This window comes from Anastrepha ludens, chromosome 3 (assembly GCF_028408465.1).
Source record: "Anastrepha ludens isolate Willacy chromosome 3, idAnaLude1.1, whole genome shotgun sequence".
Lineage (NCBI taxonomy): Eukaryota > Metazoa > Arthropoda > Insecta > Diptera > Tephritidae > Anastrepha > Anastrepha ludens.
In genome coordinates this window covers 69,063,477-69,085,896 of record NC_071499.1, presented here as the reverse complement: position 1 = coordinate 69,085,896, position 22,420 = coordinate 69,063,477, and the positions used below count along the sequence as shown (strand labels likewise).

Sequence of the window (22,420 nt, the reverse complement as noted above, 5' to 3'; positions counted from 1 at the left end):
AATGATTTCTTTTAAAATTAGATATTTTGTGATTTCGGTAATCTACTTTTATTCCAATTGATTCGTTTCATAGTATTTAATATTCAACTCTGAAATCGTTGTTTCAATTATTTTGCAAATTATTGCCTTCGAATCACCCTGTTCAGAAAACTTGGTTGGTTGCTCTGCCCCGTTCTAACAAATAATTTATTCCACAAATAAACAAAAGTCAAATCGAACAGCTGCGATGAAATATTGAAAAATAAACTACAACTGCTTGGATACCAATTTGTTTACCACTGTTAACTTCCACAAACAATTACGAAAAGTCAAATAGTGGGAAAAAATGTATTTTCTATTTTGATAAACCATTTTTGAAACTTCGAAAAATTTATAAAAATATGATAAATAATTTCTAAAAAAGCTGCTTTGTAAGCATATATAAATACAACGATTGTTAGAAAGTATCTACGAAATATTCGAATACGAATCAGCAAAAAATTACATACTAAAAAATTTCACATAAACCGAAAAAGACAGTTTTAGCGAAATCGAGAAAGGATTTGGAAAATTTTCAATACAAAAAACAAAGCTTGAAGACAGCAAAAGAAACCAGTAAACGTACAAAGAAAGTGATACAAAATGGTAAGCTCGATTTTAAAGATATAAACATTTGCAAGGATGATAGAAAATTGTTAAGGAATAAATTGAATAAAGTTACAAAAAATGGCAAAATTTAGTAGTATAAATTAATTGATAGCTGATAACCAACGACGGTAAATAGTGTCATAAAAAATAGATTTTCTTCCTTTTGGGTGTGTACATTTACATAGAAGTGAACGTGTGAGTGCGAAAACTTGATGAAGAATTGTGACTTAAAAAATATATACAATAATAATATACAATATATAAATATATATATAAAATATAAAAACATATACATATATAAAAAAAATTTGTTGGATATAGAATAAAGCTATTTTTTGTATGTAAAATTACCAATAAGATGTTTAGCAGATTTTAGAAAATCAGAGAAAACTATTATTGTTATTGTCTTCAGTGGTCAACCTTTATTTTATCTTCCATTGGAGCATAGGGCCTCATTGTTATTGTTAAAGCATAAAATCCCACAACACTTATATCTCAATCAAAATTAGAGTCCACTCTTGAACTCAGATATGCATTCTGTCAAAAGAGTAACGAGAATTAATAATTTAAAAAGCCTGTTTAAAGATATTCTCAAAATTCCTTTTGCTGCTAAGACTGCAATGCTCTCCTCTTTACTAACAAGAAGTTCAAGCACGATCTGTGGTTAAGGTTCACAGTACCTACTCGATTTTATCAGTTGATCTAAAGTGTACGTACGTATTTATTTTTCGCATTCTACAATGGATAAAAATATATAAAAATATATATAAAATATCAAACAAATAATATGTGTCAAATTTTGTATTCCAAGTGGAATTTCGTTTGCCAAATCAGTGGTGAAATGCCTTCAAAAGAAATCGAAATTGGTAGAAGATTTTACTCGCTCTTGTCGCCCAACAACTTCTTCAACTTAACCTTAATATCGTTAATAGAATGTAACAATACACTCAACAAACTGGCCACTCATAATCAGGTCTCACTGATTTGGGTACCAGGATATGAAGCAAACAGGAAGCAAACGATAAGGCAGACTTTCATGCCAAAAAAGGGGCAGAAGGGCTATTTATTGGGCCAACCCCGTTTTTCGCCTTTAACAAAGATAATATAAAACAGGAAATAAAAAAATGGAACCAAATAAAAATCATAAAGCACTAGAACGGCACAAGCGGCCTTGATCACTCCAAAAAGTGTTTGAACTTGAATGCCAACAGAGCAAAATCTGCTCAACCCTAGATAAAAAGCGCTCAGATTACTCCGTGGAGCACTAACAGGTAATTGTGCTTGTAATAAACACTTTAACACAATAGGATTATCTAGTACAAGATCGTGCAGGTTCCGCTCTGATGAAGAGGAGCTTAAGAAACACTTAATCGCCAACAGTGAGGCATTAGGCCACAGGAGACACAGAATCCTGGGCTCGTAACTACTAGAGGAGGAAGGCCTTCAATTGCTTCCTCCTAAGGAGCTGGTTCGATTTCTTGGTATACTAAATAATTATAATTAAGTAATTAAGGGCGCGCAATAGATTCCGCAATAACCCGTACAACCATTACCATTACCATTAAGTTAACATCGATAAAGTATAAGAAATGTTGTTAAATCATCATTTAAGTTTAAGAGAGATACCCGCTGAACTCTTTGTGCCTGTTGAATCATTTCGTGCCATGTTATACGTTTTTTATTGGGCATGAAACTCATTGACACTCGTCTAGTTCCGAAATACTCAAGAATTGAAAAGCGTAAAGATCGTTGAAGATGTAATAAAGCAAGTGAATGCTAATCCAACATTCATGAAATGCATTATATGGTAACTTGCAAATTCCAAAGTTATATTAATAACTTGTTATTATATAGATTAAGTAAAATTTAAAAACTGTAACTGGTAACTGGTGATGGCGACAACGCCAAATTGAGTTTAATCGATAGCAGATAATCTGAACTCAAAATCAGTGACGTTATTTGTATGTATTCAGCGATGAAACGAAAATAAATAGCGTTGGTCCAGATGGCAGGTAGTACGTGCGGCTTTTCGTGAAATGGTATCAGGCCAATTCATTATATTGAAGGTAATCTGAATCCAGCCAAGTAAGTTCAGTTACATCAAAATGTAATGCTACCATATGCGGAAGAGAATTTACTGGTCATTGCCAACAAGGCAATGATTCAAAGCACACTTCTCATGTGGCAAAAAAGTTTTTCAAAGACACGATCACTGTTCTGGATTGGGCATCTTCGAGTACTTAAATCGAATAGAACATCTTTGGAACGGCGTAGAAAATGGTGATGAGATATGAATTTACAAGTTTTACGTGCAAACCAGTTAAAGAGCTTTGGAATGGCATTTTTCAATTCAGACGAAACTAAAAATACCACGACAAAGTCAATCAAAATTGAATGTAAAGTTTTTTGTCTTCTTTGATTAGACTATATATTAGGCCGGGTCGATTTGTGGGGAGGCAAAAAAATCGCCCATTGCTCTGTGAAAATCATATTCTAGGGATCAAAATAAGAAACTTTGCCGAAGGAACCATACCTTTAAAACGAATTCTGATGTCCCCCAATTTGGGTCGAACTTTTAGTGTATTTTGTGGGGATGAAAAACAATCGCCCATTGCTCTGTGAAAATCATATTCTAGGGATCAAAATAAGAAACTTTGCCGAAGGAACCATACCTCTAAAACGAATTCTGATGTCCCCCAATTTGGGTCGAACTTTTTAGTTTTTTTTTCTCATCTAAAGGCCAAAAATTGTGATATTTTAAAATGATTGTTTGGGTTTTCACAGAGCAATGAGCGATTTTTAAATCGACCCGACATCCTTTTTGGGTGTTTGGCCGAGCTCCTCCTTCTATTTGTGGTGTGCGTCTTGATGTTGTTCCACAAATGGAGGGACCTACAGTTTCAAGCCGACTCCGAAAAGCAGATATTTTTATGAGGAGCCTTTTCATGGCAGAAAGACACTCGGAGGTTTGCCATTGCCTGCCGAGAGGCGACCGCTATTAGGAAAATGTTTTTCTTAATTTTGGTGTTTCACCAAGATTCGAACCAACGTTCTCTCTGTGAATTCCGAATGGTAATCACGCACCAACCCATTCGGCTACGGCGGCCGCATGATTAGACTAGTTTACAAATTATGAATAATTTGACCAGACCATCCAATTCATATCTAAACTAGTTTTCAAGATATCGACCTTTGGATCAAATTTAAAAAGTTAAATTATAAAACTTTCTAATATCTGGGTAATGCGTAATCCGATCAAAAAAGAGTGTGTATAAAATTAAAGATAATTAAGTTTTCGAACTTCCGTAAGTACTTAATTTTTCAATAAAATTCAACTTTTTAAGGTATTTAAAAAAGTAAAAAAAATGTGTTTCCAAACATATCAAAATTTTCGATTTAAATTTTAGGAAATATGTATATAAAAATTCGGTTCTAATACAATCTAAAGTTTCATAACGCAAACTTATTATTCTAAGCAATTTGTTAGCAGGAAAATCACAAAATTCGATTCTGTGGTAGCAATGATTTACTTGAGGCTTTTTTTTTCATTTATACGAGTATCTTCGATCTTTTCTAGAAATCTGTTAACACTCGAAAATCGCTCTTATAATTTTTACAATAATATCCGAAAATTTTCATAGTTTTGGAAAAAATATCGTTTTTTTTTAATTAAACTGAGTTTTTTCTTTTGGCTGCAAACTAGTGTCATCCTGTTGTTGCTCACTCAGAAATCTTGCCAGAGATAAATAAAAAATGATAAATAAAGATTATCTGAGGAGCAGAGTTTTTTGAGGGAGCAAATTCATCGAAAAAAGTATGAATTTTGGGAAAATAATTCACGAATGTCGCACCACCGCAACGCATCAACGCACAGGGCCCTCGACATGAACAATTTTTTCGTCAAGAACTGGAAAAGTACATGGCACAACCAAAATAAAGCACCTGCTGATTTTTGTCTTTTCTAAAAATTTAAATTAATACTTTTGAACTACTCATTTTCAGTCGATACAAGGCATAAAATGATGCAATGACTGGCAGGCAATTGACCTCCTTGAGCACCGATCCATGTTTTCACAGACAACGGAAATGTTCCCAGCCAATCTGGCGTTACTTTGACATAAGAGTCAGTCACCTTGTATTTGACCACTAAACGTTGTAGAGACACTTTGCAGTGCCACAACGATTCTCGTAAAATGTACGCAACAAGAGCAATGGCAGTAACGGGAAGTTCATCTAAACGATCACTAATTTTGATAATGAAATTTTTTCAGTTGCACGTCCTACTCAATTTCGTCCTACTAAATTACAAATTCCACAACTACATGGGCGCCACAGGTAAGATCGCCCCGTCTCTATTGGGAAACCCTTTATACTCATGTTACCACGCAGATTACCACACGCTGCGTAAATGGTTAAAGGCGATTATCTGCTGCAACAATGCATCATTAGCACAACAACTGCGTCGCGACATTGCATCAAAAAAAACAAATGCTGCACGCGATAAGCACTTCGACGACAAGCAACGTGCGATGATGCGCCAATGCGACGATATATCGACCATCACTTTATTATCCGCCACCGTCTTGCCATGTTGCATAAGGCGCGCCATAGCGATTGTAGCAATTTTTCAACAGCAGCAGCCTTCACCACTGCATACATACACATGCAAAAGCACAAGCACAAGCATAGTCGGCGTTTTAAGTCGAAAATATGCAACCAATGCGTTACAACAACAGCAGCAGCAACAACAAAATTTATAACCAAAAATATGAAAATATTTATGAAATCAAGCCAACGAGTGCCTGCACACTCAAACACACTTTGCTGGCATTCGCGTTGCGATTTTGTTGTTTTGATTTTATTTATGAAATTTTCACTGCTTTCGCCGTTATTTTCGCCGGCTAACGAAAGCAACTCCTGCACCAGCAGCAGCACACAATTTTTGTGGATTATGAAAAGGAAAGGATTGTGGAGAAAGGCTGCACGGACGGCGAGCTTGTTGCTTGAACGCAGATTTTTTGAATAATTTGCACTCATAAAATATACAATAAGCCAACAGCTGTTGCGAAATTGTTTTGAAAGCCGCGTCATCATATTATTTAAATACTTTAAATACGCGAACACAATAAGTAAATATGAAGGAGTCCATGGTCCAGTTAAAGAACTTTTGGTAATGCGCTTTAACAGCCAAATACTCCTATACAACAGATAAAAAAAGGGATTTGGTTATGGAAGAGATGAAGAGGTCAACACCAGGAAATGTTCATACTATTTCAAAAAAATTTGCTATGGAGTTGCTTTATATTGGCAGAATATGAGAGGGGTATAGGGAGGCGCTTAAACAGTAGGTCCGACATTCTTGAAGGACTCTAACTGCTGTTGATACAGTGCTTTAGCAAGAATAATAAGTTTCTCGGTACACTTTTATAAACGCGGAGAAAATCGGCATAATCTTACGATTAAAAAATAATAAAACGAGCTGTGGGGAAGACAGTATCTCAAACTTTTTACTTAAGAAAACAACAAACACTTTCTGGAGATTCTTAGCAATTATCTTTAATTACTCACTTAATATAGGCTATTTCCCACTGGAATGGAAAACAGCAAAAATAAAATGCATTCCAAAACCAAAAACTGACCTTAGTTCTCTTGTTAATTACCGCCCAATATCTCTTCTTTCAAATATTAGTAAATTATTGGAAGATTGTTTGAAAAAATAAAGCAACATATTGAAGAGCGACATGTCTTAAAAGACTATCAATTTAGGTTCCGGCCATATCATTCAACATGCCACGCACTAACTTTACTCTCTGATTTTATTTGTAGTAATTTAAATCGACGTCACGCGACGATATTAGTCAGTCCAGATTTGGAAAAAGCATTCGATACTGCTTGGGTGGAAGGAATCATATTTAAAATGTACAGGAAGTTCAACTTTGAAAAAAATCTTTGCATAATGTTGTATAGTTATTTAAAAGCGCGATCATTTTATATTAATGAAGTTATATTTAATTCTTTGACAAGAGACGTTAGCTCAGGTGTGCCATAAGGTTCTTTGTTGGGGCCAATTCTCTATAACATCTTCTTAGCCGATTTCCCTGACCCACTATTAAGTTACGAAATTAATAATTGCGATATTAAAGTGCTCATATACGCAGATGATATAATTATATTGGGATCTCACCAACGCATAACCAAAGCCAATGAAGCCGTTAACTCATATCTAAATGAATTAAATACATACTTTCACAAATGGAAGCTAAAAATAAACTTCAATAAAAGCGAAACAACTATTGTTAAAGGAATACGTAAAAACTTATATCCAAATGCTCGTAAATATGAGCCTCAAATTAGAATAAATGAACTCAGCATAAAATACAAAGAACAAATTAAATACTTAGGCATAATTTTAGATAGCAAATTCACCTTTGTAAGACATGTAGATTTCATTTTGACAAAAGCAAAAAAAATGATCTTTAGCTACTGTAATTTAGTAAGAGGGCTGGGTGGACTATCGAACTGCATTAAAATAAATATTTACAAACAAATAATTAAACCAATCATATCTTATGCTCATCCGATATAGTTCAACATTTTGTCGAACGAAATGGAGAGGCTAAGACGATTTGAACTATACCTTACAGAAGTGGTACTTTTCGGAAAAGAGTTTCTAATCAAAATAAACAAATATCTGTCAAAGGTAAGGGAAATATCATTACCTCTAAAAAAAAACTGTATCACCAATATATTTAAAAATACTAAAAAATAATAATATGTTACATAAAAATAGTAAAGCAATATATTATCATAGGCGATACAATACTTACAACTTCAACGATGAAAATTTTGTTTATAACATTGATCAATTTATAGCCAAATAAATTATAGAAGTTTAGTATACGTTATCTCCTTTTTAAGCCTCTTTTGGGAGAATATAAATAAGCTTTAAAATTAGGCCAAAGACATACAAAATAATAACCATAACCTATTGTATATATATATCAAAGGAAAAATAAGTTTTAAACTCCCAGATAAATATCATAACTTTGTAAACTCCTATGTTAAAATGATTTTGGGCAATAAATGAAATGAATTGAATAAGTTTCTATCGTTTTACGTTCTACAAAGTAAAATTTTTTGGCAAGAATTGGGTCCAAATTTGGATTTTAAAATGATTAGCGATGCACTAAGCTCAGCTAAAGAGCGAATAATTTTTGAATTGAACATTTACTGTATTCATATTTTAAACAATAAAAGCCAACCATCTTCCATTCATTTTGTAACATAACAAATTTTTTTTTTGCTGAAGACGTTGGTGTTTTCTTTCACATAATAAACATGTTGAGCATTCGTTATATGATTAGCAGCAAAACAAAAACAAATTATCAAAAATCAAGGCGATTATTATTATTATTATTGATTAGCTGTTTGTGCACTGCGACCTGAAGAGATATATTGTGCAGCCATGTAGCCTACTTAAACAGTTGTAAGCTGTTATTAAATCCTACTCGTAAAACTACTGTAGGCTTCATTACTACCAGGAGGTTTGGATCTACAGGTATAGCCCCATTTCCCACGAAATTTAGTCTGTGTCGTGCCACTGCTAGGCAGTCGCATGGAACGTGTTCAGCTGTTTCTTGTGCCTCTTTGCAGAGTCTACAGGAATCGTTTTCTATCGCATCTATCTTTTTCATGTGATAATTAAGTTTACAGTGCCCTGTTAGTAGTTCAGTATAAAGTTGTATATCCTTTCTGCTTAGGTTAAGGATTGCTTCTGCCTTTATCCGTTCTAAATCAATGAGTCTTTTCGATTGCCGCATGCCCAATTAGGCTCTCCAATAATTGATTAGGCCTCGTTGTTCCTGCTCACGCAGAAACGCACACTTTAAGCTGTTATTTACCCCGCAGAAAGGTTCAGGACCTATGAAGGGAGTGTTTGCCCCCATTTTCGCTAAAGTGTCCGCAATTTCATTCTCTTCGTGCCCCTCATGACCCGGAACCCACATCAAGATAACAGAATTTCTTGATGCTAGGGTGTTGAGGATTTTAAAACATTCCCAGACCAACCTTGATTGGAAATCGATTTTAGAGCTGCTTGACTGTCAGAGAGAATGCTAATGTTGGCACCGCGCGTGCCTCGCCGTAGACTTTCTCTGGCAAACAGCTCTAAGGCGTGGACCTCCGCCTGGAAAATGGAAGTGGTTTTTCCTATTGCAATTGCTTTTTTGAAATGTGGTCCGACAATTCCAGCCTCGGCACTACAGTCTTCCATTTTGAGCTCAGTAAACCACAACAAACAAGGCGGACAGTTTTAAGGATATTTTATGGTTTCTCCACGCTGAACAGTCACCACTTTGAATTTCTTGGAGAATTCTAGCTACCTTTCCATCTTGACGTGGGCTGTCAGGCACGAAGAGTTCAGGATTGAACCCAGAATTCTTACATGTCCTGTACGTTGCCTTCTTTGAAATGGAATAAATAAGGAAGCCTTAGAGCTGTACTGAGCTGACTGCCGTCCCTTTCGCTGCAAGATATAGTGGAATTATTCCAGTGACCATTCCTAAAACCGTGGTGGGACAGGTGCACATCCTGTTATGCTCAGACAGGCTTTTCTGTATACCTTGTTAAGTGTTATCTGAGTTTTAGCTTAGTCTATTTTTGGCCACCATACCAGAGAGACATAGGTAATCATTGGCACTATTATTGTCTTATAAGATCATGCCATCATCTTTGGGCGTAGACCCCATGTTTTATCGTAAAGCCTTTGGCATCCGTATATTGCTGTCAAGGCTTTATTTATAATGTACAATAAGTGATTTTTCCAGGTCAAGGCGATTGAAAAGTGTCAAATTTTGATGGAAATTTGTTGAATTTTTTATTGTAATATTGCATGAATATTTGGTCATCAAGAAGATTTGTGCTCGTTGGGTACCGCATAATTTGACAGTTGCCCAAAAACTGACTTGTGTCTATTGGTGTAACGAATTGTTAAAGAAATGCACCGCAATGTTTCGAACCTATGCACTTCCAAATGGTAGTCACACACGAACCCTACGGTAAACCAAACGGCGACGGCGGCCGTGCCGATAAAAATAAAATACAATCTTATTATAAATTTGCGTACTTTAAATACTTTTAAATATAAATCACTAGAACCTTTATCCAAAATTAACAACATTATGTCCATTGGGCAGGCGCCTCGGCGGCGTATGTTATCTTTCTAGGATTAACACACGCATTACGATTCGCGGCTTAAGTTGATTAATCTGAACTCTCCAGTTGGAATTAGCAACAATAATGGTGTGTCTGTCTAGAAATTTACTTTTTGCCAAGGGCATAGGTATATCAACCTTGTCCTGACTACCTGACACCGAGAGTAGATTAACAGAAAAATACTGTGCAAGTATTTTTAATAATTTGTAACACTCTTTTAATGTGTTAGACGAGTGAACACATGATAGGAGTGATTTCAGAGCTGTCTGACTTTCGGAGTAAATGAAGATCTCTCTAAATGTGACTACGCCTTTATTTACCACTTAAAGGCTTTCTGAGATTGCCAAAATTTCGGCTTGGAATACGCTGCAATGATCAGGCAAGTGAAAGCAACTATAATATATATTTGTGCCTTTAGTTTCCGAATATGCGCCACCTCCCATTCGATCATTGAGTTGTGAGCCGTAAAACGGGGCCTTTTTCATTGTCTTTTACACCATTTTTGCAGTTCGCTCTAGACGGAAAATGGATTGTATAAGACCTGTTAAGGTACGTATTCACGGAGTCACAAAAATTAGTGGTACTAGGAATATCAGAAAATGTCCAAGTATACGCCAGTGTCTCTGGTTGTTTGTCTTGTATTTTGAGCGCTCCAGTATTACTTAAACTTGTCGCCCTTTGAATACTATCTAGCCCCTTGAATGAAGTTTTCTTATGTAGAGTTGGCCACCAGACGAGAACTCGGAAGGTAGTAATTGGTCTAACAATAGCTATATATATACGTATAGCCGGTGACATCTTTTGGGAGCGAAGCCTACCCTCACCGATGAGTGAAAATTTTATATTTCCTTGTAAGCAACACTAGTTCCATGTTGGCTGCGTTAAGGCCAGGTATCTATGTATTTTAAGGTTCTTCGCATTATCATACGAGTGTAGGAGATTTATAAAATTTATGTTATGAGACTATAGGAATTTGATACATGATCGCTTTGGTTTCATATTAACCTACACCCTTAAAAGATCAAATTAACGCAGGAAGTGAAATCTCTTGCTCATTTGAAGCACCGAAGCATCTACGATTGGGCTCTGCAAAGTTTTTATGTTCCTATTGAAAATTCCCATACTTTCAGTAGGTTTTCATGCGAGTCTCGATACATTGTTTGTTTTTGAATGGGGCTTACTTTTCAAGTTATGGAACTGAAAATAGTTGGCGCAATGCCCAAAATGCTCCTACTAAAGCTATATGACGATGCGATCCGTATTCGCCATTATACTTATGTACCTCATTCGCTTTCGCCTCTGACCCGCGAGCGAGTGATTCAGCAATTTAAAAGAAATGAAAGTGAGTTTTCCATACTTTTCCAGCAATAACAAAAAATTTATTTTATTAATTTTACTGTTTATTTCCTTTCCTCATAAGTAGATGCTTACCTCTACTTACATACTTGCACATACATACATACGTATTTTTCCTTTACATATTTTCTCATTCACCGAATGTTAAGTGCTTTATACACTCCGTCGTTTTTGTTCATACCTCTTAAGGCTGCTAGCCGTTTATGGTGCATGCAACACACGCATACAAATGTATTAGTGAATTCGTAGCAGAAAGAGCATGTCAACCTCTCATAAAGGTAAAGGCTAGAGTCTGTCCTCTGATGCATTTCAATTATTGCATTTCTCATAATCGATGGCTGGTGCCGTAAACGGCTGTGAAAGTTTCCTCTTCGCATACAGTCGACAACATACAGTGCGTCAAATAACTATAGCACAAGGGCTTATTAATAACTTTTGACAATTTATTGTTTCCTATTCAATTTTAACACTTTTTTATGAAAATGTTATTTATTTTTCTAGAAAAACCATGTAAATAATCTAAGCTTCAAACTTTGCGTAAATAAAAAATCAAATCTACAAGTTTTCAACATAATTTGAACCTTTTTATTACTAATTAAAAAAAATTTAGGTACGCATTTTTATAGCTCATTGAATTTTATTCCAATAAAACGCAAGCGTAGAGCGGCTCAAAGTTCACGTTGATTTATGGTAATTTTTTTCCTGATTAAAATATTGATAAAAAAAGTTGAGTTCGTTGAATTTACTTGAATTTTTCTGAAAGTTTGAAACTTTAATGTATATGGTTTTTATTTTTGCCCATCTACGTTTTTGTAATACTATAACGAAAATGATTTAACATAAAAATAATTCCGAATATTTCAATAATAACTATTGTACGCAGACTTCTACTACAGGGTGTATGTTCTCATATACTGGTGCTTTTGTATGGGTGTATATTAGGGTGTCCCAGGCTACAAGGGGGAATTTTTTTTTTCGGAATTTCAATACGCATACCCTTTATTTTTTTCCCATTTGACTCTAAAAACTTAAATATAAAATATTATTGAGATCGGATGTCATTAACCCGTGCCGACTTGATGTCAAACTTTAAGTTTAAAAGTTAGTATGAAAGCTATAGGCTCACAATAGAGAAAAGTTTAATTGAATTTTTAGATTAATTAAATAAATAAAAATAAAACACATATTTCGTATTTATTTTCTTTTTTTTATAAAAGGGACATCAATCGTCGAATTTTCTTTTCAAAGTTTGCTTTTTACAGTCGGCATATACCTGTCTGTGTTCTTGTACGCAACGTAATAAAAACTGTTTTTGCTCCTCTTGAACAGTGATCAAACTATGGAAGTCTTGCATTAACTTAACCGCTCTTTCTGCCGTATCATTAACTGCTTTCAGTCCTAGCAGCTTCTTTTTAGCCTGTAGAAACGAATCATCATTTGACCACGAAGAGGGGCACTTGTTCAGAAAACTGTCGGCAATCTGGAGTCGATTAAACAGGAACTTGCTTTTGACAGAGACGAAGTCATCAATGTTTCTCTCTGAAATTAAAACAGATAGATCAGTTATCAATTATACCTATTAGCAAACTTAGTCATAGAACAACAAATCCAAGCTTAATTAACGTACCAAAAAGTGGGCCACAGAGTTCTTCTTTGGATGCAATGCAACGTTTATTGTGGGCTGTTGGGTGTTCTCTAGTTAAGTTAGCAATCATTTTTACTTTAGTTTCTAGATCGACATCATCATCAAATAAAGCCAGAATAGATACTTCATCTGTCAAATACCACAAATGCTGGCAAAACCTCTGCAAAGCTGCTTTTGAAATGCTTTTGTCTATTGTTTCGTAATTTTTCATGGCCTTCAAAAAACACAAATCCTGATACGGCGCCTTTACTGCTAAAATACATTGGAGCCAGGGTTTTACGTAGGATGTCACGATGAACAGACATACGTCCAACAGAGCTGCCTTATCCTTGTTTGAAGTTCTGAATTGAGAGCTAAGTAACTATATTTTTAATGAATAAATGGCTCTCGCCATCCATCGAGCCTGGTGCATAGCACCTGGAGGCCGAATTTTATATTTCTTCTCTGAATCTCCGCCAAGAAATATAATTGAAAGCTCAATTAATTCGCGATAGTCATCTCTAACGATTTCTTTGGTTAATTCAATTTTGTAGAATTCTAGCAGCTTGTCAATTTCCGAAACATTAAAACAAGATAGCTTTTCTGTACAGCTTTGTTTTTTCTCGGGATCAATATTTTTCCAGTTTTCTCGGAATTTCTTGAATAGTGGGATGTCTGGGCTTGTAGTTACTTGACTGATTTTCGCTTCAAACACGCCTTTAAGTACTAATTCGTAAACGTGATGACGGCAAGCAAAAATAAGCACTTCTCTACCCAGTTTTTGTTCGAGAAGTATACATGATCCATTTATGCGGCCTGTGTTAGAAGCAGTAGTATCACAACAGAGAATCTGCGCTTTGTCTTCAAGGTTCCAGTTCGTAATAGCAAACTGCGTCTGCCTGTTCCCTTTCTGTCGAACTATCCAATTTAGGAACAGCAATAATTTGTTCTTTATTATCGTACGTAATAACTACCGGTAGGCGTTCTTGAAAATCAATTTTTATAGCTTCAGCCCGTTCTTTTCGAATTTCCGTACGAACTCTATGGATGGAGGACTTGCTTATAGGGAATTCATCCGTATTGTGCCCCAGAGCCTCAATAGTAGCTTCAATTATAAAGACAGAATCCCTCACACTTAACTGACACCTGTCTAATGCGGCAACTAACTTGGGAGTTATGATATTTTTCCGTATAGAAGTTTTATCGGGCTGAGAGGAGGCTTCTCTTGCGCTGGGCCTATTTTCTTCTAGCTCAATTATTTCAGAATCAGAAGATGACTTTTCTAGTGGTGGTTCGCAAGATGATGTTGATGGTGCTAAGGATGCAAAATTTTTAGCACGTCGCTTTTCCTCCTCGATGATTCTAAGGCGCGTCCTTTCCTCTTTTTTTGTTAGTTTTTTGTCCACTCCGGCTAAGTGACCGGGCCGACCTGGTTCTCTTAGGCGCTGCAAGAAGATCTTATCTTCATTTATTTTAATCGATTGAAGAGCATTGGCATGTGCGATGTCAAACAAATTGTTCAAGTTTGAAACAAACTCCTGTCGACGCTGTTCAAACACTTCTTGAGTTTTTTTCGCATTTTTTTGCAATTCTCTCCAAACTTGGTATAAGTTAACTAGTTTCTTAACACAGTTAGGTATTGATCTGGTCGGTATACGTGCCTTTTTCCAATAAATAATACACTCACGAATTGTGAGATTTGCACTTTCATTGACACTTAAGTTCACTTCACGAATATTATAGAACAAAACTGCCAGTACTTGCCCGTTAGAGGGAAGTTTAGAACCGGTAATTTGATGTTTTACGCCCCCTATTAAAAATATCTCCTTTTTGGAACTTCGTAACTCCACTGACATGTTGACTACACGGAAAAAACGTGATTACTAATAAAGCAAACAAGTAATTACACGCAATCAATCCGACACTTCGTGCGCGCCGTACTATACAAGTACCGTTAGGTTTCCTCGCAACTCGGCACGGGTTGCCGTGATTCTAAATAGACGAAACTTTATTTTTAGATGTTTTGAGACCATTCAAACAAAATAAGAAGGTATGCGTTAAAAAAAAACACTTTAATTTTTTTGGGACACCCTAGTGTATATGTATTAATGGAAAAGTGCATGAAATATCTGGCTACGGCTATCGTATTATGGAATCGCCGCGGTTATGATTTTTCATCGCATTGGTTCGCAAGCTGTCATATGAAAAGAAAAGAATGTAAGCAGTTGTTGTGGATAATTTCGAATACAACAACAACAAATGCATTGGCAATTAATTCGATCTCTTGTTTTTTCGCTGCACGTTTTATTTATTTAATGTACTTTCTGTCTGCCTTTATGTAAATATATACCAGTACATACATACTTGAAAGTATCATACATACATTGAAGAAGGAAAATTGTTTTATTTCAATTCGATCATATTAACTGAAGTAAGAAGTCTCACAGTTTTATTAATTATCATCTACAATTTGAATGAAAGAGACAATTAAATTGAGTACATCATTGCTTGTTCCTTATGCTCTTGTTTATAGAAAGTTGCTATTTTCCGCTAAGAGAAGGTTAGTATAATATTATCTACCAATTCGGAATTAAAAAAAATCATAACAAATATTTTAACAAGTTTGGGATCTTTCTTAAGTATTAAAGAGCTTTGCAAGAACTGCACGCGTTTTCGGAAATTCTTTTCTGAAAAACTATAAATTCCTGTCCAGGTTGGTTCGATTTCTACTTCTAACATAAACGTCTGCTTCTTATTTTTTTGTGAGTTTTTTTTTTCCTTGTTCACTCCTCTCGGGAGCGTAGGACCTGGAAAAGACTCTTCCATCGTACACGGTTCTGTGCTGTTGTTTTTGCACCATCCCATGAGATTTCGGCATCTGCTAGTTCCAGTTCAGTGTCATTCTCATGATGCTATCTGTTGGTTTTCTTACGTATGACCATCCATCGCCACTGTCTGCGTTTGGTTTGCCCGAGGATGGGTTACTTATTCGTTATTATCCACAGTGGATCGTCACTAATGGTGTTTGGCCAAAATATTCTGCAGATGATGCGGAGGCATTTGCTGATGAAATATTGTAGCCTCTGTGTGATAGTGTTAGAGACCAGTCATGTTTCGCTTCCGTACAACAATACGGACTTCACGTATGAGCCGAATATTCGTAATTTAGTGCGCATGGAGATTTGCGAGCTCCCCCTTACTGTATGCATTCGCCCATATGCCACCCTTGCTTTGCTTGGCCGGCAGTTGACATCTTCAACTGCTCCACCATCTGCCGTGATGATGCAGCCGAGGTAGCAGAAGCTTTCGACAAATTCCACCGGGCACTCGTCAACCCAATAATGTGTCCTGCTATATTATGGTTGACTCTCATAGCCTTGGTCTTGGCGATGTTGACCTCCAGTCCGACATTGCGTGCCAGCGCAAATAGTCTGTCTGCCTTCGCTTGCATGTCAGAGAGTTTGTGAGAGAGGAGGCAGATGTCATCGGCGAAGTCCAGGTCCTCCTCCTGTGTGGTGAAATTCCATACGATGCCTTTTTTGTGCCGGGATAGTTAGCTCATGAAGTCATCAATGACGATGGCGAAGAGAAGGGGCGTTGGTAAAGAATGGATCGCTGATATCGCCTTTGTGAAGCTTTGCCAGTTCCGAGTTCTCGTAGAGGGCTTTGATGAGGTGAATTATCTTGGCGGGAACTCCTTTTCTACTCAGTGCCAACCATATTGCGTTTCATTAGATAGTGTCGAATGCCTTCTTAAATGCTGTTCGTAGGCATGTAGAGCGGGGAGCGCCACTTGATTGATTGTTCTACTATAATCCGAAGTGTATTGGCTTGCTCGTCTTTTAAGGAGCATTCGATACCTTTGAGCCTGCTTTGTATGATTGCTGCTACAATTTAGTAGATGGTGTTAAGTAGGTCAGTTGTTGCAGTCACGCAGATCGCCTTGTTCTTATACAGCAAACGAAACAATATATTTAGCACCAACATTTTCATAAGATTTGGCTATTTATTATATTTATTTGTTGATTTATACAAACGCAGGACATTCTAAAACAAAGGCCAAATTAATTAGTACAAACTTTGTAGAAAATTTATAAAAACTCGACAAATTTTCACCAAAATTTTAAAATTTTCATTAAAAATTTTTAAAAGAAAAGGTACACAGGTACACAATTCAATTTTTAAACAAAGCGCAAATTTGAACTGACTCAAGATACTCAATTTTTCTCCAGACAAAAAAATTCCAAGCATTTATTATATAGTATGGAGAAAGAGCGTCTAGGAAGAAAAAAAAAATTAAATCAACTATGTTTTCTTGTGCTTCAAACTTGCACTTCATTCTATTAAAATTGAATAAGCTATTAAACTGAGTGTTGGAGCTAGAAGCGTTTTTCTAGTTCTGAATATTATAAACTTTATAAGCAATTTATTCTATTTATTTGTAGCTTATCAAAATCTTTGCAATGAATTCTAATTACGAGCACAGCATGAATATATAAAGGGTGGTTAAGTTTCAAGGGCCGGTGTTGATTTTGAATAAAATATAATTTTTTTAGGAAATTATTGTCATATCTCTTTATTATGATAATATTGGTATAGCTCAATTACACATGGAACAAAATATCGGCCGCCGTGGGCCCGGCGGTACACCTCCATCCGATGGTCCAAATTTTCGATGACGCTGAGGCATAATTGAGGTTCTATGCCGTTAATGTGCCGAATTATCTCATCCTTTAGCTCTTGAATTGTTGCTGGCTTATCGACGTACACCTTTTCTTTCAAAGAACCCTAAAGAAAGAAGTCCAACGGTGTCACATCACATTATCTTGGCGGCCAATTGACATCGCCGCGACGTGAGACTATTCGGCCATCAAATTTTTCGCGCAAAAGAGCCATTGTTTCGTTAGCTGCGGGACAAGTGGCACCGTCCTATTGAAACCACATATCGTCCACATCCATATCTTCCAATTCGGGCCATAAAAAGTTTGTTATCATCTCACGATAGCGAACACTATTCACAGTAACTGCCTGACCGGCCTCATTTTGGAAAAAATACGGCCCAATGATGCCGTCGGCCCATAAAGCGCAGCAATTAGTCACTCTTTGTGGGTGCATTGATTTTTCGGCAATCACTCTTGGATTATGATTCCCCCAAATGCGGCAGTTTGCTTTATGACGAATCCACTGAGGTGAAAATGTGCCTCATCACTGAAAGTGATATGCATTTTGATTTGGACGCCCGTTTTCATAATAAGCCTAAACAACTTTAGCGCGTTGCTCGATTGTGTATCTTTCCATGGTTCAAATTGAGTTAGTCTGAATTTGAAAAATGTCAAATGAAATGCAGAAAAAACTTGACGTTTAGGTGTGGTTTACATTCAACATCGGCCCTTAAAATTTAACCATCCTTTATAAAAACTATTAGCAGTAGGTAGGCGATGACGAGCAATGGTGAGTGACGAAAACGAAAAGCAAAACGGTGATATATGGTGGTGTGATTTTTCGCTGTAGCTTACTACGGGTGGTGGCGTGATGTTTGTCGTGCCGAAACTACATTTTTTATGCACGCACTTTTGTATTGGCTCCTGATTAGCAGGACATCCAGCCGAACAAAGAAACTGACCTACCGCTAAGTATAATACACTCAGTGCGCTGCTATGATTATGTGACTGCACTGCTAATGTGCTGCGTTATTCCAGTAGTAATTTATGTATTGCGTTATCCCAGTAAAGATTTCTGTGTCTCACCACTGAGTATGACAAATTTTACTAGAAATTCTAATTAAAAGCTGTGGATTTGTGATGTAAAGTTTTTGGAGCTTTTTTAATTTTTTTAAAAAGCTTGAAATTTGGATTTATATGATTTTTTTCATTGCCTAAGTTATATTTAAAAAGTAGTAATAAACATTCAAAGAAATAAATAGTTGGTCGAAATGTTGGGATGCTATAGTAGTATAGTTTTTGTGCGGTCTATATGTCATACAAACGCCGTTGGTTTGGGATCGACAACAAAAAACTTCGTCTACTTCCTTTCTCCTTGGCGAAGTTGCGTCAGTTATTCACTTAAAGTACAGGCAGAGCCTTCTAATCTAGGTCGTCCATTGCACTATGCATCAAGAAACTCAAGAGAATGGCTAAAACTCTGCAATCCAAGGAAAATGTCGCAACATTATTTAAAATTACGTTTTTAATAATTTTCTATTGAGTCTCTGAATCTACGAATCTGAAGTAGAATGAATAAATAAAATATGAGGTTTGCACTTCGACTTCATGGCCTTTTGTGCACTCTACTCATTACAGTATCTCTTCCAAACCAAGTTGCCCAAATCAAATTAAGATAGAGCTGGGCTGGGCTGAGCGTAATGCCTTTCTTCTGGGTGCATCTGGTCGAGATATCTCAACCTTTTCCACGCTATAGGGTCACATTCAAGAGAGTTCTGTGCAGGGACCTGTTTGCAATGACCTATGAGCAGGCCCATGAAAGTGAGATCCCTAGTAAGGATTTATGTCCTGGACCCCATGTGAGACGAATGCGATTGTGCGTTCCTAACAAGTTCAATTTCTCACTGCACTCATGGATCTCCCAGGACTTATCCTCACAGGATGGCAATGTCTTGAGAGCCGCCTGACTGTTGTTTAGAATGTCAAATCATTTCGGAAGTTTCTGTCTAAGTTGATCTCTGCACATTGACTTATGGCATACACTTCCGCTTGGAAGATGCATGGGAAAATTACCCATCGACATAGACGTTTTGTTTTGGGGCCAAATATTCCAGCACCTACGCCATCTGTATACCAGTGCAGGGTACACTCATAGAGTTTCTTACAAATGCAGATTTACTACTGTTTACTTTACCGGAGTTCAATTCTGAACTTCTTAAATTTGATATCCCCCTGGGTAGTTGGGCAAATGGGAGCTGCAGGCTCAGCGATTGCGTATTCTTCAATGGCATCACTTTTCCTTTACCGAAACCTTCCCTAGTAATGTTCAACATGGTACGCTTGGCTGATTACTGAATAACTAAGTGAAACGGTGTCACCTCGAAGATCAACTCCATTGCAGCTATATGGCAGGTTCGCATCGCCCTCGTGATGTTTACCCATGCTAGTCGCAGCTAGCTTAGTCAGTCCTGCTAATTTCCCTCATACTTGGTAAGACTCTTTTCCTGGTAAAAAGAATGATGACTGACCAGACCCCCCACTCAGCACACCATCTTTTCCGAAGGTTTAACGCTCTTTGCATTAGTCGCAAGTTCTCAAACTTGCCTCTTAGTCAAAGATGGCAGGAGGGGTGCTACGTGCTTCTTTTACTTCTTTGTAATTAGATAGTTATGTCCGTTGCGGCTTCAGCTATCCTTGTCTCTCTGTCTCTGCACGTTCCCTTTCTCTAGTGCGCGAAGTTCTCCCGACTATGAGGCGTTGTCGAAAACTTCCTGCCCTGTACGCATGCTGGTTAGAGTCTGAACGCTGCTGGAATCTGCAGTTAAAATTTAAAAAATCAAAATAGCGAAACCAAAATGGTGGGCATAAATTAAAATAAACCTGTATTTTTGCTTTAAGCTGGAAATGTAGTGACTTCAAACAATGCCAAATATTGGACCAAATTTAGAACATACATTCTTAAAATTAAGCTTCTTCCGTTTTTTGGAATTTCTTTGCGTATGCGTTGCGATGTAGGTAGGCAGGTCAAATGGTTGAAGTGCCAGTCTGGCACTCCTCAAGTAGCACTGAAGTGCCGTTTTGATACCATTATGAGACCTCCAACAGGCAGATATCTACAGCCAGCCAGAGCTGTTGACATAATGGAGAAGATTGATGGGATTTAGGTTGGCGCACTGCCCCAGGCTGTCGAAGAAAGAAGCACCCAGTGACCTTAGTCGTCTAGCTGCCAAGCCCGGACATTTACAGAGAAAGTGCTCTACAGTCTCCTTCTCTGAAAGATTCCCACAGCTTCTGCATTCGGGGTTAAATGGCAACCCTAGCTTTTCCACGTGTGTGTCCATCGCCCAGTGACCGGTAAACACAGCTACAAGTTTGGAAATTGAATAGCGAGGAGTTCAAAGGACTTTCTGAGCCCTTCGTGCATCGTCTTGGGGCCAAAGGGTTTTCGAAATGGCACATGAAGAAATGGAGCTCCACCTTTTCTGCGCTTTCCTGAGAAATAATTTGTACAGTTCCCCTTTGACAACTGCCAGGGGAATGCCGATGACCGGGTAGGAGGTCTCTGAGGCAATTTAGTTCCCTTCCTGGCAAGCTCAACAGCAATTTCATTTCCCTCTATGTTCCTATGTCATGGCACCCAGATCAGAGAAATGCTACCTGCATACCCAAGAGAATTGATCTCTTCTTTACAGGAGTTTACTAATTTCGTTCTGCACCATGGCGTCGTCAGAGCCTTAATCGCGGCTTGACTATCGGAGAAAATGTTAATATCTCCCCTCCCGCGTTCCTTAGCATTTTGCATGCCTGCAAGATCGCAAAGACTTCTGTTTGAAAAACACTAGCAGTATTCGGCAGTTCAAAGGAGATAGATAAATTGGCTGATTTAGAGAAAACCCCTGCAGATTTTCCCCTCGATCCGATCCTGCCTATTTAGAAAGATTGTCCTAGCACGACCCTCAAACTCTAGTTTGCCGATAAAGAGATCTGTTCGAAGTTCGGATGTTGCGAAATGGTCCGTAAATGTGCAAAGAATTTTGTAACACAAAAATAAAACATGAAGTTAAAAATCTGTCTAAAATTAGTTGTACTAAACAGCCAAAGTACACCGCGAAGAGAGTTCTAGCATTCCATTATTTTCTTATATTTGCTCTTTATTTTAATTTTTCTGCAATGTTTAAGATTTTTTAAATTGTTCTTGAGCAATATTTAATTGCACACAAGAAATTAATATTAGCAAAATGTAATCAAGAATAATAGATTCGTCGATAGATAGGTTCGGCCATCCGAAGCAAAATTGTGACAGATACTTCGCTGTTTTGGCATAAGCGATGTGTCTGAGAGAGAGGCGAATGAAATGAAAACACAATGTATAAAGTCACGTTAGTTGAGCTTATCTCTAAGTCGTGGTTTCTAATATGAAGTTTCATCTCCAGATTTTAATGTATCAGTTTGAACATTTAACTACGTAAATTATTAATACCATTAAAATGAGACTTAAATTTAGTGATTTTTTCATTCTCTTTTTCAGCCGCCAAAAAAAGGAAAAGGGAAGAAGGGCAAGAAGGCGCCAAGTAAGTATTAACATATATTAAATGTACTTATGGATGTATACACAAATAATATTCACAACATTATTTAAATAAAAAAAAAACTTATTACAAATAATACTAAATATGCATTGAATCTGTAGACAAGTCACACAAAATTTAAAAGAGCAACATGCCAACGGCACAGACACAACCTCGACTTCGGCAAGATACTTTTTACAGAAATTGTCGCTCGCATAATGAAATATGTGTGTATGTATGTATGTGAAAGCGCAAAAGTAGAAGACCTCGAAAAAAATATTAGCGCTTTAAAATTGTATTGTCTGACAAGCAACGGCATTGCTGCATTGGTGCCATTGACACTTAAAACAGCAGTTGGGCTCAAGCATTAT

General features: G+C 36.9%; 1 protein-coding gene across 1 annotated transcript in view; it reads left to right on the top strand.

Annotated features, from left to right (window-relative positions):
* The first annotated feature begins 208 nt into the window (after window positions 1–208).
* The window catches only part of LOC128856537 (dynein regulatory complex subunit 4), a 37,607-nt gene continuing 15,395 nt past the window's right edge, over window positions 209–22,420 (top strand). Inside the window, exons 1-2 of the mRNA XM_054091840.1 lie at window positions 209–624; window positions 22,010–22,052. Of these exons, the coding sequence (XP_053947815.1) occupies window positions 622–624; window positions 22,010–22,052 (46 nt within the window). The 5' untranslated portion in view covers window positions 209–621. The remainder of the gene's footprint in view (window positions 625–22,009; window positions 22,053–22,420) is intronic.